Source organism: Cavia porcellus, unplaced genomic scaffold (assembly GCF_034190915.1).
Source record: "Cavia porcellus strain 051 isolate PalLab524CR breed Dunkin Hartley unplaced genomic scaffold, mCavPor4.1 scaffold_4, whole genome shotgun sequence".
NCBI lineage: Eukaryota > Metazoa > Chordata > Mammalia > Rodentia > Caviidae > Cavia > Cavia porcellus.
The window spans coordinates 53,978,185-54,005,454 of NW_026947487.1; the positions used below are offsets into that span (position 1 = coordinate 53,978,185).

The 27,270-nt window shown below is 48.0% G+C and overlaps 1 protein-coding gene and 1 long non-coding RNA gene across 2 annotated transcripts; one reads left to right on the top strand and one right to left on the bottom strand.

Moving 5' to 3' along the window:
• Ankrd10 (ankyrin repeat domain 10) lies at window positions 1-27,044 on the bottom strand. The gene is made up of 6 exons (XM_003477580.5): window positions 26,672-27,044; window positions 24,161-24,313; window positions 21,392-21,483; window positions 12,042-12,277; window positions 4,353-4,448; window positions 1-1,147 (listed from the first exon to the last, which is right to left on the bottom strand). The coding sequence occupies exons 1-6, from the start codon at window positions 26,879-26,881 to the stop codon at window positions 675-677; spliced, it is 1,260 nt and encodes a 419-aa protein (XP_003477628.1). The 5' UTR covers window positions 26,882-27,044; the 3' UTR covers window positions 1-674.
• Window positions 13,367-13,799, top strand: LOC134475707 (uncharacterized). Its single transcript, XR_010046895.1, has 2 exons — window positions 13,367-13,501; window positions 13,635-13,799. It is a non-coding gene; the product is annotated as an uncharacterized LOC134475707 (long non-coding RNA).
• Window positions 27,045-27,270: the final 226 nt, after the last annotated feature.

Here is a 27,270-nt window from a genome sequence, read left to right on the forward strand (position 1 = left end):
GCAGACTGCAGGCTTTTATTCCTCTGTGAAGAACAGCTGAAAATGCACTGTGAGGACACGCTCAGGACACAGCTTTGCATCTGTGACATTTTCTCCATCGGTACCGAGTGTTATTACAAAAATCAGAAAAGTAAAAATGCATTACAATATTTGCACAGTGAAATCACTAGTTGCTAAACAAAAACTAATTTCTATAAAACCATGAACGTAATGCTATTTGGTTCCAGATTAAAAATTCTGTTAACTGGATATATATAGTGGTATATATTTTAAAGCAGAAAACCGCAAAAAAAAAAAGGGGGGGGGGGGGAGGGAAATGTCAAAATAGTTAAAATATTTTAACCTGGCACTTCCTACAAATACTACCCTCCACTACACAGGGAAGGAAACCGTTATCTGTGGTAACAGTTCTAGTATGGGTAGGAAACGTGGGGCGGACACGCTGGGTGGTGGGGCCCGAAGCTGGAGCCGGTGTCTCCACAGCGCCACCATGCGGCTTGGCGGGGCAGCACCCATCCAGGGAGAGGCCGAGCCAGTCCGGCTCCTCAGCTTCATACAATTCAACACGTGAAAGAAAAGGGGCTATTTTTGGTGATCGTATCTAAAAATACACCAAGTTAGGCGTCAGAAAAACGGAACCCGAAAGTGTGGTATAAAAGGGTGGCGGCCGCGCCTCACGAGCCAGGGTGCAGCTGCAAGGCGCCCAGTACGGCGCTGGCGTAGCGCCGCTCCACTTGCACGCAGCTCGAGTGCTCCAGCATGCTGCTCAGCTCCGGGAGGCTCTCGGCCGTGTCCCCGAAGCCGTGGTAGTAGCCGTAGTGCAGGCTCTCGGCGAGGTCCGGGTCCTCCACCCAGCACGGCCTGCTGGCCACGCAGCTGCTCGGGCTCCCGTTCAGGTGCAGGGCGCCACACATCTCGGGGCTGGCATGCGGGGTCTTCTCGGGCTCCTCCGCCCGGTTAGCACACACAGCTCCCTGGCCGCTGGGGAGCAGCCGCCCGGGCACCGCTCCGCTGCTGAGCCCGTGGGCGCCCAGGCCGCTCCTGCTGTCCGTCCCATTGAGGTGGCTTGTGCAGGGGAAGTCCAAATGTCCATTGCCGACACCGCCATTGGTCAGTGTGCTCGACACGGTGCTACTGTTTCTCACATCTGCATCAAGAAATACACCTGTCACCAAAGCTCAGCACCCACCGGATCCACACAACCCGTCACGCTGCCAAGCACTCTACGGATGGGGCTCTTTTCTGTTATTTTGCTTTGAACAAACCAATTCCTTTTCCAAAGTTTTTTTTTTTAAAAGTATAGATAGGTTTACAAATAAACAACAGTATGTGCCCGGTACAACAGGAAAATGCATGCATTTCAGTAGTGGTAAGTGATCAAGGTTAAAGATCCAAGCCCGTGACAGATACATCCACCACGTGGGAAATACCAACAATATGGAAAGGTCACCGAAAACCTGTCCTCCTTTTAGGGTTTCTTTCCAAGACAGGTCTGAAAAATCACCCTGAAGACATGGGCCACACCTGCAGGTCATGTGTTCTACACAGTTAAAAACCAGAAAACGTCTCTAGCACTGAAAGAAAAGGCTCTGTGTAGAATCAGGAAGCCCCGCTCAGCACCCCGCTTCCTGCTGTGTCCAAACAGAACCCTGAGAGGCCCGGCCTGCGCCAGCAGCGGCTTGTCTCTCACCGCACCCTTCAGTGGGCAGCCAGCTGGGCATGCTGGAAATGCAGAGTCCAGTCTGCAGGCATGGGGCGTGCTGGACAGACAGCCCACTTCTCCTCCTGTGTCACACTGAGCAGCAGCGCAGATGGACGAGAACCAATTTTCGCTCAGTGATGTTACATTTTACCCCGAAGCTCTGCGCAATCCAAGCGACGCACTGCATTAAACTCGAGCTCAGTTCTCCTAACACTTAGAGTTGGGAAGCCTAACACCTCTGCAACACACATGCAACTCCACAGAGGCCTTTTCCTTCTCACTAGCTGGGGAACCGAGATAGTCTTACTCCCAAGAATGGATCCTGGCTGTTCCAGAAATTGCAAATACTCCATGGCATTTTTTTGGCAATATAAGTGTAATTCAGAACGTGCTACAGGGACGGGGATTTAGCTCAGTGGTGTAAGCACCTGCTTGGCAAGCGCAAGGCAGTGAGTTTGATCCCCAGTACCAAAAAAAAGGAAAAATAACTGAAATGTTATAAATTCTTCCAATAATTACTTTTTTCCAAGTAAATGATGGGAAATGATGGGTTTTGCATTGAGTTAAACTCAAGATTAGAGAAAAAGTCTCAAGAACTAAATGTAAGTTCAGTTTGCTGGGCATGGTGACACACACCTGTGAGCCGAGCACCTGGGAGGCTGAGGCAGGAGGATCACTAGTTTTGAGACCAGCCTCCCCTACACAATGACCACAACCTTTGACTGCACAGAGACCGTGTCTCAAAGATCCAAAACCAAAACAGAACAAAAAAGCTATTCCCGGGGAAATCCGTACCTAAGAAATAACTGAACCACCTTTCCTAGGGAATAAACCGCATTAATCCCACTTAATATGTGTCAGTTTCCACGGAATGAAGTCATTTTTCTATCACTATCTAAAGTAACTGGTCTCAGCATTTAATCTTAGAATCGGGGTAACTCAACTTTACCCTGCCCTGGAAAATCTAACAAACTGGGCACAGAAACCAGGCTCCCCTCGCCACCTCTCAGCCTCCCTTCTTGCCCGCCCAGGGCCCAGCTGCCTATGGTGCCACGGCCAGTGAGCAGCCTGAGGCAGGTGCTGCCCACTCCCAGAGGCCACTGGCGTGAGGAAGGGGGCTGCTGCTCTTGTGCATCTGCCTGAGGCCAGGACTCCAGGCCAGGGACAAAAAGCCATACTTTTGACAGCTTCTCAAAAACAAAGCATCCCCAAACATGTTGCCAGTCCAACAGAGAACAACTCCAGGGGTAGATGGGAAGCGTGTGGAGTACAGCAGCCTGACTTCTGGGGTACTCCTTGGGAGCAGAGTCCCCACCTAGAGGCTGGTACAGAGCACCTCCTTCCTAGGTGCAACAGGGCCTGAGGCAAAGCTGTTTTCCTAGAGAGCAGCTTTGAGCATTCTCACCTCTGCCAAGGTCATAATACCCCAGTACAAAAACACTTGTCATTTACAATGTGCTCTCACTGGGTGCAGGGTGCACACCTGCAATCCCAGCACTGGGGAGGCTGAGGCAGGACTGCCACAAGTTTAAGCCTGGGCTACACAGTTCAAGGCCTGCCTCCTCTATGTAGCAAGATCTGTCTGAAACGCCCTCAAAAAAAGAAAAACAAAACTCTGATCAGCAGTGCTCGTGGAAAAGAAGGTCAATTTCAGATTTTTAAAATTATTTGCCACAATAGTGACACTACCCATAGCAGTCCTGATGCCTGTGGGAAGATGTATGCATTTTCTAATGGGAACAAAAATGGTATTTTCTTACGGGTTTCCAAAAACAAATGCATTCACTGAGCCAGTGAAGAATTTATCTTAAATACATAATGAAACTAGTAAAAACTGAGAATATCTAAACATATTAACACATTAAGGAAAAGGCTACAATGTTTCTGTGGTCACAGGATACAAGAATGGCAGAAAAATACCAGCAGGGTAATTAACCTTTAGATTGCACAGCAGGTGACCGCTTAGGTATCCTTGGTATGGCATGTGTCGCCACCACCACTCTAAATGCTGGGAGAAACTGAGCTTCTGCCCTCTGAGGCTAGAAACATGGGGTTAACCGGGAGCACCCCCAGCCCGCCAGCAGGTACAGCGCCAGGGGGATGCCAGACACTGCAGCCTTTAGGGCAGGACCAGAGCACCTGTCGTGTTAGGGGTGACAGCCAGGGCCACAGTATTTACCAGTTTCTCAAGGTTTGCTCCCAACCGTCCTCCTTTCCGTTTCCTACCTTGAAAACACAAGCAATAGCAGGTTGGGTAGGTATGTGCACCCCCAGTTCATGTCACAACATTAAAAATGCAAACCTTGTTCAAAGCAAGTAAGGCACAGTCAGCAAAAGCCAAAGCAAAACTGGAAGCCTGCATCTCTCTGACACGGAGCACGCCCCGGGAACACATCTCCCTACACTGGTCCCAAGAGCACATATCATAATGCAACATTTTAAAAACACAGTGGACAACAAAGTGCAAAACATCTCGAGGAGGAGGCATGTTAGAAATAATATGCATACTGATTCTTGCAACGACAAGGGGTCTGCATTGCGGAAACAGTATATATCTCTATTTCTTTCGGTCCAACAGAGCCACTGTCCTGTGGCTTGGTGTCTTCCAGCATGGGGCTGTTGCAGCCAACAGGAAACTGTCCACTCCCACCTGTTACGGCAGCAAACTCTCTATCAACGTGCATGCTGTCCGCCTCGTCTTCCGCCTCACCATTCGCCAGAGGCATGGCACAGTCCAGGCCCGGAGCTGCAGGGGAGAACAGAGACTTTCAGATTCTGGAGCCTGGGCCAGGGAAGCTTGGCCATGGGGTGAACCCCTTTTCAGCATGCCGTGCTTTAAAACAGGCCAGTAACTCAGCACGAAGACTGCTCGGCAAGTCCCGGCTGCCTCAAGGGGCAGAGTGAGCCACTTCAGGCAACTCCAGGCCTTTTCAAGATTTCCCTGGTGACAGAAGCATCCTCACTGTGAAGGCTGTGCGCGAGTATAAAATGTTACACGACTAGAGACCATTCTACACTTTTTAAAATGTAGTGCATGGTTTTTAAAGACAATTCAGTAACACAAAACCATTTAAAAAATTGAGCTTGCGCTGGGGATTTAGCTCAGTGGCATAAGCCCCTGCCTGCCAAGTGTGTGGTAGAGTTTGAGCCTTAGTACAACAAAGGAAAAAAATTGTGACCTTTTAAAAATTTTACTAATTTAGCCAGGCCTGGTGGCCCACACTTGTAATCCCAACACTGTGGAGCAGAAGGATCACTGTAAGCTCAAGACCAACATAGGCTACAAAGTGAGCCTGAGATCAGCCTGAACTGCACAGTGGAAAAACCAAACCAAACCAGAGTTGACACAGCTGGAACACATGGAGTCACTAACCACTGGGCAGGAGGAAGAACAACTCTCTGATGCCTGGGTTTGGGACTGCAGCTGGCGGAACTCAGATGCCAGCAGAGGGTCTCCTTCCATGCAGCCACTAGAGGTCACTTCCGCAACCTCACACCCTCAAAAGCACAAGGTCTGGCAGCCCAGGTCCCAAGGAAATGCTGCACAGGGTGTGTAGAAATGAGGCTCTGGCCAGCCCAACTGACACTAAAGGCTTCCAGGAAGTAGTGTTGAAAGCTCCCTAGGTCCCTTGCTTTCAAATGTGGTTTTTCAGAGCTCACACCATAATTGAAGGTTTTATCAGCAATGACAGAAAAATACAGATCATTTCTAAAGGACACTTAAGCTATAATAAATGAACAGACATATACAACTGATGAACGAGGGCATAAGAAAGACTAACACTTATAAGCCATTTTACAGAATTAAGTAGGCAATAAATACTGCGCTCATGATTCTTAGGCATCATTCTAAAAATTATTAGGCCCACAATGTACAATTTTGGAGCCAGGTGTAAGGGCACACGCCTGTAAATACCAGCACTTGGGAGGCTGAGGCAGGATTGCTGTGTGTTCAAAGCCAGCCTGGGCTACACAGTGAGTTCCAAGGGCAGCCTGAACTGTAAATTAAAACCCTGTGTCTATAAACACCCTCCCAAATCATAATTTTGATCACAATTACATTTCAGCTCACACATTTATTCTACAAGCAGCAAGAGTCACTACATTTTTATAGATGAGCTTTCCCCAGCTGTGCAATAGAAGTTTTCAACTGGACAGGAAGGCCTGTCCCATTGGACGCCCGAGGTGTGGCGAGTGGCCCAACACAGCCAGCTGCTGCCCCCACAAGAAACTGAAGGCAATGATCTGTTTGTGGGGCTAATGGCTCCTCTCATGAGCCCTTGACCACTGATACCCAAATACCATGTTGTACTCCAGCCAAAACACCATCTTGTTCTGCACGCATCATTACCCTGGTAACCTTGTGCTGTCTCAATGTTTGTCTCCTTTTGGTAAAGACAGTTTTTCCTGGAATTAGCAGACCCCAAGTTGCCAAGTTTCCTGTAAGGAACTCATTGACCACCAGCTGCACAAATTTCCGCAAGGCAACTAAGCAGAAAAACTGCCCCCAAATCAAATAGGGAACAAAAGGCTTTCTTCATCCATATCCCCTCCCACCCCCACTATGCATTTTTTTCTTTATAAGCCTTCCAAAAATCTAACTTAGTTGCACAGCTTTGCAAATTCCAACACTACTTTGCTGCTGGTGCCAGCTTAAACAAAGCACTTTAAACATCATCTCATTTTGGGGGGCTCATCCGGGATATTTCAAGGACCCCTCTCCAAATTATTCTTCAACAATCAGCTTAACATCTCTAAGTATTGTTTGTAACTTGGGGTTTTTCATCATTATGGGTGCATACATTTGTAACAGCAGGCAAGCCCAGTGCTTTCTGCAGAGACGCCCTCCAGTGGCTTTTTGCCCATTTCTCTTTATGTTCAGTTTTTGTACTTTGGGGCAATGTTACTAATTTCTCCATTTGAACTTGAATTTGTTACCTAGGTGCTCACTGCCTATTTGAACTTGTCCTTTCTGTTGCAGGTTCCATGTGGCCTATTGGACTCAAGGGTCATAATGAAAATCGTTTCTTAAATTCATGTTTTAGTCCTCAACTGATTGCCTCGGCATGTCTTTAAAAAGTATTCTTTCTGAGTAAAATGTGTATGTATGTATGTATGTATATATATGGGTTTTTAAAGTCATATTAACTTTAACAAGTGAAACCAGGTCACACTGTTATTGAGCCTGTTAAGAAAGTTACATTTTTTTTTTTTTTTTGGTCTTTTTCCTTTTTATCAGTACCGGGCATTGAACTCACGACCACTTGCTTGCAAGGCAGGTGCTTATGTCACTGAGCCAAAACCCCAGCCCCTAAAGTTACAGTTTTTAAAGTATAGCATTTTAAGGTGGTAAAAAACACATGAAATGACTCAACATATTTTAGACTACTGAAAGAAAGTGACTTCAACGATTTTGTTTAAAGTTTTAATGTTGTCTGAAAAACCAGAGGGAAGGTAATTGACTGGTAGTAAGTTTAATAAAAAAAAAAAAAAAGAAAGAAAGAAAAAAGAGGGACAAAGTGGTTTTGTCTTCAAATAAAAATGTCTGGCTGTGCTAGAATGTGAAAGATAGAAAAAGCTCAACTTGAAGGTATACAGTAAGTACTAGAAAGCTCAAGGGGATGTAAATTTTGCTTCGGTGTGTGGTACCTATAAACAATAGGTTTAAAAAAGAAACAAATGTGTTCAGAATCTGCACTGGATCAGTAAACAAACTGGAGCCCTTTTTCATCACAAGTTTATATAATGGTACGTCAGTGTTGACCATTATATAAAATATATTTGCCAATGGAAATAAACATTAAAAAGGACTGTAATTCTCAGTCCCATTTGGACTAGGAGCCATCAGTGTTCAGAATCACCTGACTCCTCTTCCTCATCCCCCTTTTTCTAAGGATCCTCAGGGCCTTATTTCTCTTTTGGAATCTATCTTTTCCACTCATCACCCCACTTGGCATGACTGCCAGCAGATTTTGCAGGTTCTGTTTATAGCAGAAGAGAGAGAGCGTGTTTGCACTCTGGACTAAAAAGCAGTGTGCAATCCTAATTGAAACCCATCCTCTGATCCCGAATGCCAGAACCGCGTTTTCCCTTTGTCGTGCCACGACTGGAGGTGAGGAGGCTCTTGATTGGCATCGCCAGTTGGCTCTGCCAGAAAACTCCCAATCTGTCCAAGGTTTCAGAGGACAATTGGCTAATGAGTCTCCCTCAGGGTTTCTGGAAAGATTGCTAGAGGCCTAATGCATTTATACTCTCATAGGTCTGGTAGCACCTGAAAGTGCAAGGGCCATTAATATTCCCTTTGTAACCCAGTCAGCCCCTGATATTAAGCGAAAATTGCAAAAGCTTGAGGGATTTGAGGAAATGCCCCTCCGTTAGTTATTAGAGATTGCTTAAAAGATATTTGACAACCGGGAGGACCCTAATGCCCAGAAGTGGACAAGGTGCTGGGAATGCTAGCTAACAAAGTCACCCAGCCTGATGCAAAGTCTCGTCCACCCCCTAGATAAAAATCAATGTGCTTTTTACAAAGGGGCATTGGCAAAATGTCTGCCCCAAGCTCCTCAGTGGGCCTCAGATGAACTGGGCTATAAGGTCTCTGCTAAAAAGGGCCAACTATGCCAAAAGCATAGTGACCTACTTAGGTTACCAAATCCATGAAGGAAAATGGACTTTTTCCTCCCAGCAGGTGCAAGCCATCCAAGATTCCAGTCCCTGTGACTAAAAACCAAGTGCGAGAATTTCTAGGAGCCTTAGAACACTGCCGGTTTTGGATTAATAATTTTGCTCAGATAGCTCAGCCTCCTTTATGACTCTTTAAGAGGAGCTACCTAGGATCCTCTAGAGTGGACAGATTCTAAGATCAGGCTTTTAAACAGCTGAAACTAGGCTTAACTGAGACTCCTGCCTTGGCACTGCCAGACCTGCAAAAGCCCTTTGCCCTCTACATCAATGAGAGATGAGGGATAGCAAAAGTAGTACTGACCCAGAGTTCGGGACCATGGAAGAGGCCTGTTGCCTATCTTTCCAATAGGCTTGATAACAGGGCAGCTGGATGGCCATGCTGTTTGTATGTTATTTCCTCCTGGTAAAGGAGGCTTAAAAATTAACTTTTGGATCTAAGCTCTTAATTGTCTCCTCCTATTCGCAGGAGACCCTCCTCAAGGCTCCACCAAACTGGTGGCTGCCCCAACTCCCAAATCATGCACTATCAGGCACTACTTCTAGATCTGACTACTATCAGTTTCAAGGAGATAGCAGCTTTAAATCCTTTCTCTGCTGCTTGATGACGACCCCTCCACGACTGTATTGAGGTTATTGGTCACCTCATGGGGCTCCAACTGGACTTGATGAATGAGCCCCTTTCCAGTTTCATCATACTTCTCCAATGGGAGCAGTTACATCTTTAAGGTAAGTGGGTCACAGGAGCTGTCGTTACCAGACTCTCAGATTCTATGGGATCAAACCTTGGAGTCAGGAACATTGGCCCAACAGGCTGAACTCATTGCCCCCACTTAGGCCCTCAAGTTGCCAGAAGGTAAAGATAATAAATATTTACACTGATAAGATACACATTTGCTACTGCTCATGTTCATATGGCCATTTATGAAGAACAGGGTTTACTTCTAAAGACCAAAAGATCAAAAATGCTCCCCAAATTTTAGATTTGTTGGCCACCATTTGGATGCTGAGACAAGTGGCTATCACCCACTGTAAAACCCATCAAATGGGAGATGATCCTGTTATATGAGGAAACAATATGGCAGATGCCACCACCCAAAAGGTGGCCACAAAATCAGTGGAGATTGAGACAGCCCTGACATTACTGCTGATCCCACCTACTCTGTCAGAGCCCATTTACACTTGAAAAGACTTGCATCTGGCAGCTCAACTTCGAGAAAAGCCTAATATCCCAGGGGGATGGTCTCAAAGCTTACCCAGTCTGTAAGCCTCAGATGCCCTCAATGTCAATTAGTGAACCCAAAGCGAATGGAACAAATATAAACCACTTGCTACCATGGGACCATGCCTGGAGAACATTGGGAAGTAGATTTCACAGATGGGAAATCCTGGGTATAAGTAGGGTATAAGTACTTACTAGTAATAGTTGATACTTTCACTAGATGGGTTGAAGCTTTTCCTACTAAGTCTGAGCCTTGATAGCAGTTTCCCTGATTTGGCTTCCCCTTATCCATGGGGTCTGACAACGGCCTGGCTTTTATAGCCCAGTTAACTAAAAAACTGACCCAAGCCTGCAGATTGATTGGAAACTCCATTGTGCTTACCAGCCTCAGCATTCAGGACAAGTAGAAAGAATAAACCAAACTGTAAAAATGGTGCTAACTAAGATGGCCTAGGAAACTGGCAAGAAATGGGTGAGTCTCCTTTGGTCCTCTTGTGAGTGATGTACCTCCTATGTTACAGGTATTTCCTTTTGAGGATGTATATAGGAGACCCTCTCCCCTCATCCCTAAAATTTCTGAAGAAAAACTAGCTGATCTAGCCAACCAAGCCCCCCCATCCCCCACCCCCCGGCTGTTCGCCAGTTTTGACTTCCATCCACTGGTTATTCTGACATCCTCATCCTCCGCCTGTAATCCATTCCGAGGACAACCGTCCTGCAGTGGAACCTGGGACACTAGTCCTCATCTGAAGACATCACCGAGAATCTCTTGAACCATGGTGGGAGGGCCCCTACACAGTGCTCCTCAGCATTCCAACCGCCGTCAAAGTCACTGGAAAAACCTGCCTGGATCCATCATTCCCACTTCAAGCTGGTCCCGGCCTCCAACGGAGATCGACCTGCAGATAAGTGGACTGTTACCCCCTCCAAGGACCCCTTTAAAGCTAAACATTGCCAAATGTACCTAATAGTCTTGTTCCTATGGGTACTACCTTATGAAGACTTCAGGGGCACGTTTCATAATCCTCAGTTTGGAACTTGGAAGATAACTGGTTACAATACTGGTGAGATGCTGGCAACCAACACCACTGTCTATGGGATAATTAAACTAGATTTATGTGCTCTGCTAAATAAGATCCCAGTAAAAATTAGACGGATCAAAAAAGAGGATCAAAATAGGACAGTATGCCATGAAGAGATTATCATACCTGGAGGTGTTCACAGTCCTTAAAGATAAAATACTTTTGTAGATACTGGGGTGGCAGGATCAGTGGGTATACGAGTGTCCAGCCTAGTAATCGGACACCAGAATTACAGGCACTTAAGTGCTCCTATCAAGCAGATCTAGCCACACTCAGCGATTCTGTCTCCAAGCTGAAAGATTCCTTGAGTTCCCTGGTTGAGATGGTTTTATAAAACCAACGGGACTAGATCTCCTATTCTTAAAAGGAGGGCTGTTTGGCTTTAGGGAAAAACTGCTGTCTGTATGTCAATCATTCTGGAGTTGTCAGGTAGAACATGGCTAACCTCAAAAAAGCAATTGCAAAAACAAGAACAAGCCTGGCAGGCAAAACAGAGCCGGTTTGAACGTTGGTTTTGTTTCTCCACTTGGTTAACAACTTTAGTGGCTACAGGACCTTTGTTAATCCTCCTAGTCTGTGTAACTATTGTGCCTTGTATTATAAAGAAATTGTTAAGTTAAAGACCAAGTTCAAACTGTTAAATTAATGACCTTAAGGACACAAGACTATGAAAAGATACCCCTAACTGAAGCCCCTTCCATGAGTCAATGATTTGACTCAGCGACAAAAATCAGTGGGGAATGTTATGCTCCAACCAAAATACCACCATCTTATTCTCTATGTGTCGTTACCCTGGTAACCCTGTGGTCTAACCTAGTTGCACAGCTTTGCAAACTTCACTGCACTGTGTTGTTGGGTATCAGCCTAAATAAAGTGCTTTTTTCTTTTAAAGACATCTTGCCCTGTTTTTTGGACAGCATTTTGGAGAATACACCACAGGCCAGGTGTGGTCACCCTGGTTACTCCTCTGTGGTGCCCACTGCCGCCTCTGGGGAAGGCTCCTCTCCCTACTTACCTTCGATCCTCTTCGTGACACCTGCGATGAAGTCAAGGGGCCAGGGATGGCTAGGCACTCAGCCTGAAGTGACTGTACCAAAACCAGTCACCTCCCAAGCAGGAAAAAACTTCTTCCTGCCAGATCAACAACTTTTAAGCTTGGGAACATTTGTGAGAAGCCAACAGTCGGGGACAGTGGCAGATTTCTTGTAATAGAGTCATAGTCTGAATAGACAAAAAAACATCCTCTTGATGACGGAAGCAAACTGGGTGCCGAGAAACTAGAGGCACAGTTGTGTCTGAGCGGTCACCACAGCCCCTCCCCCAGGAGCACCCCCGCCCAGGCCAGGGCTCTCACCTCCAGTCCTAGCTTTCTTCACGCCCAAGGGCTCCGTATCTTCCAAGCACCTCTTTCGATTTGTTCCCGTGCCAGTGTGGCTGGGAAACAGGCTCTCCTGAGCTCCACTCAAGGGGCCATTAGGACAGAAGTGGCTCAGCTGACAGCTCTGGAGGCTCAAGAGAAACTGGGTGCACTCTTGGAAGCCCTGGGTTTGGGCAATGTCTGCTGCCGTCAGGCCACTGGCATTTCTCAGGCTGTACAACACAAAAAAAATGAATTACCCCCGAGTGCATTCGAGCCTGGTCTGCTCCTGCTGATCTGACTATCTATCTGAGAGTGACACAAGAGTCAACAAATCTACAGCAAATCTTCATTAAAGGAGCAGTTTACCATCCTAGCTCCTAACTAACTTCTCTTAAACATATCTGATTTCTAAGATTTGGGTGACAGTAATTTTAAAAAAATCAGCATACTACACTTTTTAAAAAAAGTCATCTTCCTATTTAATGTCTCAAAATCATGTTTTACATTAGTCTGAAGACTCTAAATTTAAGTGAACTTCAGACTTCACCTGAAAGTTGATCCTTTGCTATCTGCACTTATTTTAATAACCCATCCTTTAGCCTCAGTAAAATCATAGCAAACAAACATGAACTGAAATTGCCCATGGCATTCAGAGGAATCGGCTTCCCAACAAGCCAGGCTTGTGCTGGGACGTGGCGCTATGAGTGAAGTCCAGGTGCCCTATGCTGCCCAGGTGACCACCAATCGCCAGCTGAAAAGCTACAGTCTAGCCCAAGTTTCTGGCCTTGCTTAGGCCTGCTGGAGTGACACCTGCTGACACCCCTCGTTGTCCCAGTGGATGCCCCTTTGGCTAGGCACCCTGCACTACCCCCACAAGGACCAGCACCTCACTTGGCTTAGGACACCAAAGAGTGAGTAACAGCCTCTGGCTCCAACAGCAAACGAGGCTCAGATTCAGGCCAAAAGTCCTGGCAGAACTCAGGTGCAGGATCGGAAGAAAATGGGACAATCAGCTGGACCTGAAGGCACCAGGGCACAGAATTCTACAGAGAACAAAAGCAACTCCATGCTGCCCTTCGCTGGATGTCAGACCAGACACACTGCCTGGAACAACATACCTCCGCAAGCAAGCTCCAGTCAGGTCCTCCCACCCCTGCCCGTACCCCACCCCACGCTGCCACACTGTATGGACTTTGGCACTCAGCAGGACCACCAAAGAGTATGCCACTTTAACTATGAGGACAATCACAGCCCATGTCCCTGTCCTAGCAACACTGCACCAGCTCTGGCCTCAGGGACCCCTTAAAAGGTTTCAGACACTCACTGGTTGCATCTCTTTCCTGAACCACAAGACAGAGAGACAGTGTCTAGACAGACAAAGCCAATTCAATAAACTATAAGAAGACAAGACTTGAGAACCCCAGAAATCAACAAAATTTTCTTAAAAATAGAAGGTATAGGGGCTGGGGATTTAGCTCAGCGGCATAAGTACCTGCCTTGCAAGCAGGCAGTCGTGAGTTCGATCCCTGGTACCGATAAAAAGGAAAAAGACAAAAAACAAAACAAAACAAAAAAAAAAAATAGAAGGTATATGTATAGGACAATTAGGAATTAACATTGACATTTTAACCTACAATAAGAATCCAAAGCTGGGGCTGGGGATTTACCTCAAGTGTATGCGCCTGCCTGGCAAGTGTGAGATATTGAGGTTGATCGACAGTAAAAAAAAAAAAAAAAAAACAAAGAAGTAAATTCTGATGAATATGCACTCCACATTATTTTTGATATATAAATTAAGTGAAAAAGTTGGACTGAGTGAACTCCCACTGATTGATTTAAACCACGAGCTTCATCTTCAGAGGGCAACAGTGCAAGGTCAGCCCAGACAAGTCTACTCTGTCCAGAAACAAAGACAGGGGACACAGGCAGAGGCACAGGCATCATGGTCTTGCTCGTCCACACCCAAGAGCGCAGCAGCGCTACTCTGCCATCTGATATCAGGCAAACAGCAGCACCGAAAGCAGGATGGAAGAGCAGCGCCCACAGCTTTCTCAGAATGCACTGACCCTCCCCAGGCCAGGCTGGGCACAGCAAAGTGAGGAGACCAGCGTGGCTCTGAGGCAGCAGGGGTGCTCGCTGCTCCCTGTTCCCCATGAGGCTAGCCAGGTCTCCTTGCCTGCCTGAAGGGTGTGAGCTGGCAGTGGTCCTCCTACTCAGCCCTGGTGGGATCCCCCTTCCACACTTGCTGTAACAGAAAGAAGCACTCTCAGGCGGAGGGCAACAGCCAGCTTGTACCACATATCCCCACCATCAACCACCACAGGGATTGGTCACACACCACACCAAGAGCGGCAGGCCTCTAGACAACATCCCAGATGGACATCAGGTCTAGGGACACAGGGCCCTGGGAGGAAGGGATGAGTCTCTCCACTCTGCAGCTGAGTACTGGGAAAGGAAGCAGAACTCTTTGTTATCTGGTCACTATGCCCATGCCCCAGAGACACCGTGCAAACCTCACCTGACTTCCCTGCGCACCCCACCTGCCACCGCTGCCTAGTCCTGCACACTGCTCTGCTCACCTCAACCTCCCTGTAGGGCCCTCACACCCCACAGGCCAGCCACAACAGTGGGCACCCTATCCACAGGATGGGCCACACCCAGTCCCAACTACTCAACACTCTTTGTGGGCAGAGGCCACAGAAAGCTGACAACGGAAACTCTGAAATCTGCATCTCACAGAACTTTAGGTTACACAGTACTGCTCTTGGAACCCTCTAAAAGGATAAACTCTTCTCAGCCATGCGCCAGACCTGCTGAATAACACTTAGCCAGACCAATCAATGAGACACTGGTCTACCTCCAACAGTTTCCTCTGAGGTCTATCAGTCTCACACATCATTCAATCCACTATTCGTACAAATAAAAGGTAACTTTTAAAAAGCTGCCAAAATCATTAAACAAGAAAATCCAGCATGTGCCCCCTCCCCAGCAGTGCCATCCTGGCCAAGCGCCCATGGCAAGGGTGGGTGAGCAGCTGCTGCCTGCTGGGGGTGTCCGAGCTGCTACTCCCTGCTGCTGCATTTCGAATGCACCAGAGGTGGAAAGCTACATGGGCCTCTAAGCTCTAAAGAGAAATAATCGTCAGATACACGGGTCTCAAAATACTAGGTCTTCTTATTTTTTAAAAACCATTTTTGCAGTGCTGAAAACAAATGAGGGCCTCATGCACGCAGGCATGCTCTGTGCTACACTCTGAGACTTCTTCAAAGCAAAGTTTAAATAAAAAGGATCAGGTCTTTTGATCAACTCTGTGTGGGTTTTAATGGTAGGACAGTAGCCCTGGTGAAGAAGCAGCCGATCTGTCACTGCGCACTGTAGTGTGGGAGTTAAAGCAGCCCCTCCATCCAGGGAGGTGGCAGAAAGACTCAGTTCTAGGCCCGCTCCCCTGTGGAGCTAGCAGCTGGCCTGCACTGTGGGGCCCACGGACATCAGAACCTGGACGTAGGGCCCTGGACACTCTACTCATCAGGAAGGACAGAGCTGACAGCACTGCAGAATTTATGCTCTTCCCAAGGAAATCTAAGCTGCTGGAGGAAACTGTCAACAGTGGGCTCAAAAACTATTTTCACAACAGCTGACAGCCAGGAAACTGTACAAGTCCTGTATATAGACAAACCTCGGAGCACACACACCTGACCCTCGCTCCAGTCTCAGTGCAGCGCAGCCTGGCGCCAAAGGCCAGAGTCCAGGGAGGCTGCTCCAAGCCCTGGCCGCTCTCTCCACTCCAACATCCATCCAGGGAATCTTGGAAAATGAGCAGTTGTAAAAATTAAGACATCTTAACGTTCAAACCAATTCCAATTCTGCTGAGTTAAACATTGCTTTTACTCTGAAGGAAGCTGGCAAATCAGCTCTCATGCTGGTCAGCTCAATCTGGAGTGATCTCACAGAAACCCAGACCGCCATTTGTGGAACAGGACTGCGTCGTGCAGCCCTGCCCAACAGCCGCTGTGTCTTCCAACACCTCCGGCTGGCCCTGTGCATCGTGATGCCAGCACTTGGGGCAGATGTTAGAACCTCCACTGAGAATTCAGTGGCCTGCCCAAGCATCAATGTTAAAGTCACCCTCTTTATTTTCTGTGAGGACACTGAGCATGAAGATGACCGTGAGAACTCCCCCTGGGGACCAGCTGGCCCTCTGGTTTTCACTGATAGTGCCACGATACCAGAACAGCGAAGCCACTCAAGTAGGAGGTTTTGTTTTGTTTTGAATTTTAAAAAAAAATCACAGATTAGAAAACACCTGAAATACGGTGTTTATTGCCCAAGGTGTCATGGTAACCTCTAGGATGCTTTCTTTTTGTTAATGCCATGTGACAAAGATAAACCACAATTTTTCTATAAAAGTATATCTGTTAAAATTCTGATCTCAATTTAGCTATTGTTAGTTTACAAATAAAAGGTAGATATCATAAATTAGGGTAAGCAAAGCATGCAAATCTAAAGTATCTATATCTGAATTCCTAGATTAGCATTAAAACCAATCACCGCAACAAATACCTCAACAGTATGCCTTGTGTGCAGAAAGGAAGCGATACTGAACATTCAATGCCACAACCGTAAGGTTTCGGAGAAGCACCTGTGGCAGTTTCAGCAGTTTCTATATGGAATGTTCCCCCTTTCTAGGATTACTTGAAAAAACCAAGTCAATTCGAATTACGTAGCTGGAAAACATTGACATGTGTAGTTTTTACAGATTCAGAATCTTCTGTGTGACTTAAAACGGGCAATGGTTCATACATGGAAACTTATAAAGCATACGGGATCACATTGCAGGCAACACCAGATTAAGATACATACACACCCATGAGGAGCCGGCAGCAGCTGCGCCGCGCTGCTGGCCAGAGACGCCTGAGCGCAGCACGGCTGCTCTCATCGCTGCCCACTATGCTCCCTCTGGTCCTTTCAGCATGAAGCCAATTCAAGTATGTCAATAGTTCAACGAAATTTAACAGTAGGGACTAAAAACCATCAACTCACGATTCTGGTTACTTTAAAATTTGGTATGCTGTATCACAAATACATTAGTAACTATTCCTAGATGGAAATAAGCAAATAAATGGAATCATTAAAAAAAGATAAAAAACATTACTAAATGCCCATTTGTACAGACAAAACATTAGCAAACATCTAAAGTATCTTCGATAAAAGAAATACACGTGTATTTTTAACCCTTTGGTATCCAAACTTAATATAATGAAGTTTTATAAACATTCTTCACGTTAAGAGCAGGAAGAAACTATTATATTAAAAGTTTCTGCCTGGATAAATTTGGTGCCAAGTTTCCATTTCAAGTTCAATATTCCCAAGGACAGTTTGATGCTACAACTGAACCACAGTTATGTTTGCATACATTAAAATGTAAGAGCACCCACTGCTCAGAGAGTTTGATGTGATACGTAGCTTAGCAAAGAAGACACTGCAGTATATGTAGCTTAGCAAAGAAAGACACTGCAGCTTACAAACTGTTGATCTGATTTGAAAACACTGTCCATAAAAGCAGAAGTTGCCCATATATTCCAGCAGTTTTGAAAAATACATTTCTGAGCCAAATGTGTCAGCTCTGGAGCATAGTCAGCCTGCTGTCCACACCTGCCTGGCAGAAGGTTCCAAGACAGCACCATGGGACGTGATCCTGCACCCAGAGCACACACCCCCGCAGGAACAGAAAGGCAAGACACAGCCAGCAGTGACAGTCAGATGAGGGAGGCCAGTGCCAGGACACGAAGAGTAACTATGCAAAGGCCTATATCACCAGGACACCAACCCGAGCCCTAATTCTAACAGGTCTCCTGATGGCTATTATTCAGTGAACAGGACCACACAGTTCCAAAATCAGTGGCCAGTACAGTAAATCTGAGCTCCCTTTGCCTCACACAGCTGCACTGCGTTTCTGACCCTGGACCAAGGGTGTTCATTCTAAGCCAAAGTCTGTCCTGGTAGAAACTCTGCTTTCCAGCTGGGCTCTGTGATAAAAAATAAAGGTGGGTCACACAGGGGCACCAATCTGAACCTAACTAAAGCAATTTTATTTCCGTTAAGAACTAAAAATCCAGCCTCAAGTTTTACAGCATTAAGCACCGTCACACTTTAGACTTCTGTCACTCCAGAAAGTGATGGTTGGCAAGAAGACTGTGCTGAGGCCGCTGGCCCAGGCTGTGCCTCCTTTTCCAGAAGCCTGGCACCAGCGCGGCTCCTCCTGGGCGCCCAGGCCTCTTGACTATGTGGCCCACTCCACCAGGTGGGTGCACGGGGATACAGAGAGCCCAGAGAAAGGCAACTCTGACTTCTACGTCCAGGTGGGTCCCTTACTTCTATTTAGGAGAAGAGACCAGTTATACTCACAGCTGGTCAATATGGAAACATCCTCTACTTTCTCTAGAAATACACAAGGTGGCCAAAAATCTAACAATGAAACTAAGACTCAAAAGCTCTTTTCAGCATTAGAAATAGTCTCCGTTATCACCAGACATTATATTATGCCTTTCTCCAAAATCACATCAAGACCTAACCTCAGGCCTTTCCTTCCTTTCTTCCTTCCTGTCAGGCACTGTGTAAGCCTGGTTACAGCTTCTTCTGCAAGGTCCTACCCACCCTCCAGCAAAGCCCGCCTCGGGAAGCAGGCAGTGAGCACAGACTTCGATGGAAGCTCCCAAGAACAGAAGAAAGGCCATTTGGATTTGGCACAATAGTGAAACTGCGAGCCTTAGATCCTGTAACATATGCAAACCTGTGGTCAGAACTCAGATATCACCCTATGGGGTAAAGTTTTAGATGCAGGCAATGGCAAATATTCAGGGCCATCACACCAGCCAGAAACAGAAATGCACATGGAAAAGGTAACTTGGCACCAAAACTCAAGATTTCAATTAAGAGAAAACAAAAGTCTATTAAAATACTCACGTGTGGTGCTAGAAAATTTAATACGATGCACAGCAGCTGAAATGCGTTATCTTACAGTGGCAACCTACATTGACAAGTAAGTTATGTAACAAACCATTCTAGTCATAGATTCTTAACACACCTGCCTTATATCTACCTGATGACCAAACACACATATGGTTAGACTTTGGCCACTTTAATGTAGCAGATTTATAAAAAGCCAAGTGGGAATTAAGATGAAAATATTAATTTAAAAATAATGGTGTGAGGCAGTTTTTAATGGATTCACAGGAAAAGGCTGTATTACAGAATGTAAAATAAAGAACTGCAGTCTAGCCCATTCCGAACCGCAAAAAAAATTTAAGTACCTTTAAATGAACGAATTGTCTTTGATCGTTCTTATAAAAAAGGTGTCACTGTACTTGACTGCATGTGCAGTATCACAGGAAACAGACAAAGCAGACCTGAACAGCGCTGCCTTGGGGACCCACGCTGCAGACATGCTGACTGGCTGGATGGAGTGAGCTATGAAAGGTGCAGGTCGGACACCAGAAACATTTCCATTTACCTGGCAGGCAAAACTGATGTTTTATTAGATGTTCTAAACAACCACATTCATAACAGCAATAAATAATGATTTCTTGATGTTTTTCTCCAGGCCAAAGACTTAAAGAGTTTTAAGAACTGCTTTTGGCTAGGCAGCTCAGGCTAAATGTTTCTTTCTTCTAAAAAAACCTGAACACACGGTCCAGGGAAGTAGCCAAAATGCAGGGTCTCGAGTGGGGGCGCTAATACTGGGATGGGGCAGACGGGCTCTCCAGCCACACCTGGTGGGAAAGAGACACTGGAGGGCCTGTAACCAAGGACAGAATTGTGAATAAAAGATGCTCATGTTGAAAAAGACACCTGCTGAAGACAAGGACACCATGATAGATACTGGCTCAAAAGATTAAGCTATCACCTTTGTAATGAAATGTGTAGGACCATTAGAGTATTGTTTAGAAAAGTTAAAAGATCAACTTCCAATTACCTATTATTTCAATTAATGATAATTAAGCAATTTAATCAATTATGTTATAAATGACTATTTTATAATCAAAGTTTGTTACTAGAATTAAAGAGCTGAGTTTTTAATCTACACACAGCTGATAAACTTCACCTGTACCCAGAGCCATTTGTGGAGAATCACCTTAGTGTTCTAAGGCTGGAGATACAGATCCACATTACCCAGTCTTGTTACTTTACCTTATGTCATAACTGCGTGTTAAGTCACAAGGGTCCCTGCATCGTGGCGGTTAACACAGGCCACAACTCACGCCGTAAGTAAAGGGTCCAAGCCCGAAGGCTCAGCGAGACAGCTAAGACGGGGAGGCCAGCGACAGCCTCTCCCATGGAGCAGCGCCTCACATTGACCTGCATGGTTTGTTGTCCAGGATCTAAAAAAACTTACTGTTATACAGAGTCAAAACAACGACATGGAAACCAAAGGGTTAAACTCGGTTAGTTCTGTGATTCTACTTCTCCCAGAGTCTAAAAATAAAGCTTCATGTTTTCAATTAGAACAAATAATAAATTTTATGAATTATTTATGACATTTAAGGTATAACAAAAAGCTAGTAGTATCTCAATTATTAGAGCTTTCCAGCTTATACTCAATGTTTAAGGATGGAAAAACATCCATTTGTTAATGCTGTGAACTGCAAAGAAAAAAATTTATTATATAATCTTTAAGAGAAAGTTAAATTATAATTTAATAAATAAAATGTATGATGCCACAGCTAATGATTTGCATACAGGATCACATTTCTAAAGCTCATTTGCATATTAAGGTTGTTTTATCAGCCACCTGGTAACAGTAGCCGTAAATAAGCTAGCCAATGTAAATTGGGCCACAGCAAGGCTCTCCTGCATAATGCCGTGGTCTTGACAGTCTGGTTTCCCAGGATCTACGAGCCCTTAAATCATTAACAGGCTCTGAAATTTGACCTCCTGCATCTGCTAAGATGAGGAATCAAAACTTAGAAAAAAGCACATTGTCTTCTTGAGAATGTTTGAGCCAGAAAAGATTGCAAGGATATTCCCTTCAAGCCCTTAGTGAAGGGCTGGCAAAGGAAAGCAGAAGACCAGCCACAATGACAGGACTAGTGAGTGGCAAGGTCAGGGTGCTCGAGCTGGCTGTCCTGGCAGCCTGGCCTGTGACATGTAGCCTAAGACCACTGTGGGCATGCAGCCCCTGCTGCAAGAGCTCAAATGTACCTACACTGTCCTCACTAACAGCAGTGATAGGAAAGGCCATGCCCCTGGGGCCTCCACCTGCTCTAAGTGCTGCCCTGACCACGTCTCGGACTCCCTGACCACGTCTTGGACTCTGGCTGGCTGGGGGAAGAAGGGAAGACACTTACTCAGTGCGAGCCCCGTTTGCCACCAGGGCGCTGAGGCACTCCAGGCTCCCGGAGCGGGCGGCTTTGTGAATGGGAGTTTCCCCCTCACAGTCCTGTAAGACAACACACACACACTCAGACCCCCACTGCCTCCACCCCTGCAGCAGCCAGAGGCCTCCCCAGCACCTGCGAAACAGTAAAGTGATAACCACACCTGAGACAGAACAGAGGAAACACACAAGAGAAGACAACTAGAAGGGGTCTGTCTGTTCTCCAAATCACTCAGCAGCAGGAAGGCAGGATGGATGGAGCCTGGGGCACTCCCGGGAGCCTTAGCAGTGACTTAAAGCTGCTCACCTGAGCCAGAGCCAGAGCCAGGCTCAGGTGTGCTGCATTGGAACCCTAAATAATTAGCTTATGTTTATAAAAATAAATCACATCAAGACAGCAACCAAGGCTAAGACGTACCCACCCTAACTGATGTAAGCCACCCCAGGACAGGTGTCAGTGTCCCCTTTACATCTCCAGCCTTGCCTTGAACTGGGCCATATTTTAGACAGGACAGTTTGGGGTCAGGTGCAGGGCTGAGAAGCAAGGAGGACACCAAAGTCAGAGGTGGCACGCCATGTGTGAGCAAAGATGCAGAGGCAGCATGGGCAGGGCAGGCAGTGGGCTGACTCAGGAGCCATCTGGAGGGCCTCACAGGGCAGCCACCCAGAGAGGGGAATCCTTTTATACTGTATCAGAGGAAGAAACAAAACAGAATCTGTGCTCACAGGCTTCCAGGTAAAGAGATCGACAGAGCAAATGTAAGCAGAAGCGGGAGGTCCAGAAGTGCATCTGCTGGACGCTCGACAGGAAGGCTTTGTGCAGAGAACCAAGGGACAGCTATAGCCACCGCTAGTGCAGGGCCAAAGACAGGGCACAGACACAGGAGAACAGAAGTAGCCATGCTGCACCAACGTGTGGAACCCCAGGGGAGCAGGCTAGGTGGGTATCATGTGGGAAACAGGCCAAGGCCTGCAGCTGGGCAGGAGAGAGCAGCCTGTGTTTAAAGTGGGGTCCCCATGGCTCCACACAGTGTTGTGCTATGCAGAGAGCCTGAACAAAAAAACTCCATTATTTAAAAACAAGCAGCAAACAAGAGACGGTGTCTGAGAAACTAGCCAATGCAGGTGTTTAAAAAGCAAACTATCTTCTGGGAGAGGAGGGGAGGAGAGCAGTGGTCCACAAACTCACATGGTTCTTTCTAATCTGACACCAGAGGCTGCAGAGAACTTGAAAATCCTCAGCAAGTAGTCAGCATGGGGGCACCCCCCCCCCCAATTCCCTTGAGGAACTGGTGTCAACACTCCAGGTCTAAGGGCAGCTGAGCCTCAGGACAGAGGGCCACAAAGTCTGTCCAAACTTGGAGGAAACCAGCCTGGAACAGCAGTGAAGATGCTACAGATTAACAGGAAATACCATGCCAGGTTCAGATGATGAAAAGCACACAGGAGCAGATGAGAAAAGATCCACTAATTAGAGAGCAGAGTAGATAAGGGGCCCAGAGTAATCCCAGCACTTGAAAGACTGAAGCAGGATTGCCCTGAATTCAAGACCAGCATGGGCTACGCAGCAAGACCCTCAGGGGGAAAAAAAAGCTGGGCTGCCAGAAAGAAGCTGGCTCAATGGCCCCCAGGTCATTACTACCCAATATAGGACCTTTCTACCCAAAAGGGGAGCAAAGTGGCAGCAGAGAATCAGCATAGCCAGAGGGCTTGAAGCTGGCCAAGCCCACACCCAGCTCCAGGACAGAAGCAGGCCTCAGAGATGGCTGCTCCTCCAGCCCATCTGAGTGTTAACAGGTCAGGCCCTCCAGTGGGCTGGTGCCCCTCCCACTCAATCTGGGCTCCAACCACAGCTGGGAAGCGGAACCCTTTCCCTCCTGGGGCACTTGCAGCAGCGCTCGCAGCTGTCTGCCTTTCGGAGAGAACTAGCGCTCCTTCACATGGCTTGTTAACCAAGAGGAGCAACAGAAAGCCCATGCCCATAATCCCAGGTACCCAAAAGGCTGAGGCAAAAGGATCTCAAGTTTGAAGCAAGCCTAAGGCAATCAGCAAAAACCCATCAATAAAGTGGGCTTGCCTAGCACGTGCAAAGCAGAACTCAATCCACACACACACAAAAGTGAGGGTAAGTTTTTCTGTCTCCATCAGGATCTTAATGGTTGAATTCAAAAAAGATGTAAAAATAGGACAAAGGAAACCAAAGGTGTAATGCAGGTGCCAAGTCTGGGGGCTTCTCCCACTCTGAGCACCCACAGAATGCTTCTGCCCGGTGCCAGGGCTCTCAGCACTGTGTGTGGGTCTCCTTTGGGAAGAAGGTAAAGCAACAGACCCTAACCCTGCCTGCAGGGGACTCCTACTAAGCTCTTCAGTGTCAGCTCCTTCCGATCGGCATGAGATTCCTGGCCACCCAGTGGCCACCTCAACTGGGTCCAAAGCCACAGGAGCTCCCCTCCGGCAGATGCCCGCAGGTCACAAGAGTCTCCAGTCTCTACAGCAAGGTGAAGGCAACTGGGAAAGTTGGGCACAAGGCCAGCACCTTCAATTCCCAGCTGCGACCTTGGGCAGCACACCAATCTGCGGGTGAGCCAGAGCATGTGTGTGATGGTACAGACCGGACAGCTTGCCGCTGGACCCATCACCCACAAAGACCTGGAGGGAAAACCCCCAGTTTCCTCAGGCTCCAATGACCCCACAGTGACCGTGCCTGGAAAGAAAAGGGAGAGCAAAGCGCACTGCTTACCGGTTTGTTAATGTTGGCCCCGGCTTGGATCAGCCAGACTAGGCACTGAGGGTGTCCTCCAAACGCTGCAATGTGCGCCGGAGTCTGGGCATAGCGTGTGGTGGAGATGTTCAGGGTGGCACCGGCTCTCACCAACTGGATCAGGCACTCCAACTGCAAAGCCGCAGCAAAGGGGATGAAAACAGATAGGTCAGCTGGCCATTCACCACCATAGATCAGCTCACACCTGCACTGTGGTGACCAGTGGCTTTGGTCACCTTTTCTTAATTCCTTCTCAAGGCCATATAGCTATTTTAAGGAATTTAGAAAACATCTTCCTCTGTATGTGAAGATATGGACAACTATCTGGAAAAAAACAAGAGACAATGATATAGTGAAGATCTGTCTTGCTTTGAAATTTGTCTCACGTTGCTTTCTTATTGTTTTGTTGTGTTGAATTTTACCCTCTTTAAAAGAGAAAAAAGAAAACATCTTCACCTGTCCTTATTTAAAAAATTGGGAGCACCTACCTAGTAAGCACAAGGTCTTGAGTTTGATTCCTAGTACCAAAAAAGGAGAGGGGATTAAAACGCCAGTGATTAATACTACATGAACGTCTTGGTTTTTCTACAACTGAAAATGCCAAAATCAGAAAAAAGACCACAGCGCTGTTCAGACCTACATACACTATTCTAGATAATAAAAATGTTAAGAGTGATTGGTGGGTCACAAAAATGTGCAGCCACGGTAAACACTTCATAGACTGTCTTCCAATCTGGTGCTGCGCCAAGCGCTTGCAACCCCAGCATTCGGGAGGAAGACGGTAACTTCAAGCTTGGCCTGGACAGCTGGTGACTTGGCAAGACTGACTCAAAAAAAGAAAACTATGCACCAAAGGCTGCATTACAACTGAACTCCGCATGCCAACAGGTGACCAGGACGACTAGCAAGTTAGGACAAGTGAGTAGTCTGGCCCTAATATCCTGACCTTGGCTAAAGGAATCCACTAGTCAGTAGATTTGGCCAATGTCACCATGTGCTCTTCGGTTCTGTAACTGACTCACACACTCTACACTCCTAGGCCGTTGTATCTGCTCAACGGGCGACGAGAGCCAGACTTAAGTGAGAAAGCTGTGCCGCACGAGAAGCTGCTCTCAATTTCCTCGCCGGCTCACAGGAAGGACCCTCCACCCCATCTCCCCTTTCCTAGGAATAAATCTATCCTTCAAACAGCTCGGAGCTGGAAGCAGCCAGATTTAAGGGCTGACTGAGAACTGTGTTTAATTTACTGCGCGGAAAGAGTTCCCTGGACTCACTCTAAGTCCGTTCCCTCTGGCTTCAATTAGGAAATTGGGTTTGCAATTCTGGAGAAGTATTTTTAACTATGGCATCTTGTGAAAGCAGTGTGTAATTAGACACTTTAATAGCTGTTAGTCCTCCGGGAACAAAGGAGCCTCATAAATGGTTAAGTAACCCATGAACCCTTGGCACGGGTCAGAAACCCCCACAAAAGTGGAGAGCGGCCCCGGCTAGCCCCGGCTAGCCCTGGCCTCCCGGGCCGCAGGTCAGGGACGCTGATGACAACAGTGGGTACCTGGGCGGTCCTCGCGAGGCCACCGGTCTCCAAAGCAACAAAACAAGTGATGCGATCAGCTATTGAACCCGCTGTGACATACACCTCGTAACGTGAACTTTTATCGTTTTACGTGTGTGAAAGCGGCGAGGCTGCGATCCGCAGATCTAAGTAGGGCGCCCTAGTGCCTCGCGTCCTCCCCGCCAAAGCCGACAGGAGGGACGGGCCGCAGGGTGGGGCGCCGCCTGCCTGTGGAGCCTCGGGAGGTCCCCAAGCTGTTGCCCGGCCGCGGCTCCACCACAAAGCGTCACCGCTTCTCCAGAGCCCGGATTAGGAAAACGCGAGGCTGCGCGCACCCTGCTGCGGCCATTCCCGCACCACAAGTCTGGCGCACGACTCGAGAGGCAGGAGGCCAGCGCTGTTGCGGCGGGCCTGGCACCAGTCCCACGGAGCACAGGCCGCGGCGCGGCGGGCCCAGTCTCTCGGGCCCGCCCAGTTGGGAAAAAAAGGGGCCAGACGCCAACCGCACATGCGCCCTGGGCAACTCGGGGGTAGCAGCGACCCCGCTTCCGCCCCACAATCCCGGCACACCCCGCGCACCAAGGGTCCCGGAATGCGGGCCACCGCACATGCGCCCTCAACGCCTCTGGACGCCGGCTCTCCAGGCCCGCTTCCGCCCCGCGCTCCCGGCACGCCCCGCGCCCTGAGGGGTCCCAGACCGAGAGTAGTCCCATCGACGCCCGAAGTCCCATGCGGCGGCGCAGCCGCCGCCTCCGCCGACCTCACCCCCGCCCCGCAATCTCGGCGAGTCCTGGCCCGAAAGGCCCAGAACGTGCGCCCCCAGCACTTTGGCCTGGCCCCTCGAAGCGCCCCCAATCCTGCTCCCTCCCGCGCTCCCGGCACGCCCCGGGCCCCTAAGGAAGCCACGGAAAATGGCGCCTTAAAGCGCTCGCGCCCACCTTGCCGAAGTGCGCGGCCCAGTGCACGGGCGTCCAGCCGTAAAAAGAGTCCTCGGCGGCCAGGTGGGCGTGCGGCGTCTGCTGCAGCAGCGAGCAGAGCGCAGCTAGGTCCCCGTCGCGGCAGGCACGGTGCAGCGGGAAGCGGAGCGACAGTAGCTCCTCGCTGGAGAAGCCCGCCTCCACGCCCGCGCCCGCTCCCGCCGCCGACATGATCCGTCGCTGGAGTGCGTGGGGCTACAGGCGAGAGGACGCGCGGTGAGGGCCGGAGACCGCCTCCTGAGCACAAAGGGGCGAGAGTGGCACCGTTGCCTTGTCCCACCGGCTGCCGAGCCGTGCGCGCACTAGAGGCGGGGCCTGGCTGTGATCGACATCTGAGGTGGCGGTGACCTAGGTTGCCGTCGGTAGGGGGCGTGGTCGGGGCGGGGTCTGGCATGATTGATGGGTGGGGCGGGGTTAACTGCCCGACCCTGGCGCGTGAGCGACTTTTAAATCAGGTCGGCGCGCTTCCTGGCAAGCTTTTTATGCAGAAAAACGTCACAAAAGGGAATAGTCAAGTTCTTGCTCCGCTTGAAAAAGCGTCCTATGCTGTCGTTAAACAA

Coding starts and splice junctions, on each gene's coding strand:
- Ankrd10 (XM_003477580.5), bottom strand. CDS start 26,881: ATGTCGGCGGCGGGAGCGGGCGCGGGCGTGGAGGCGGGCTTCTCCAGC. Junction 24,314..26,671: donor GGGCCGCGCACTTCGGCAAG/GTGGGCGCGAGC, acceptor GCGGCTTTGCAG/TTGGAGTGCCTGATCCAGTT. Junction 1,148..4,352: donor AGAGTTTGCTGCCGTAACAG/GTGGGAGTGGAC, acceptor TTCTTGATGCAG/ATGTGAGAAACAGTAGCACC.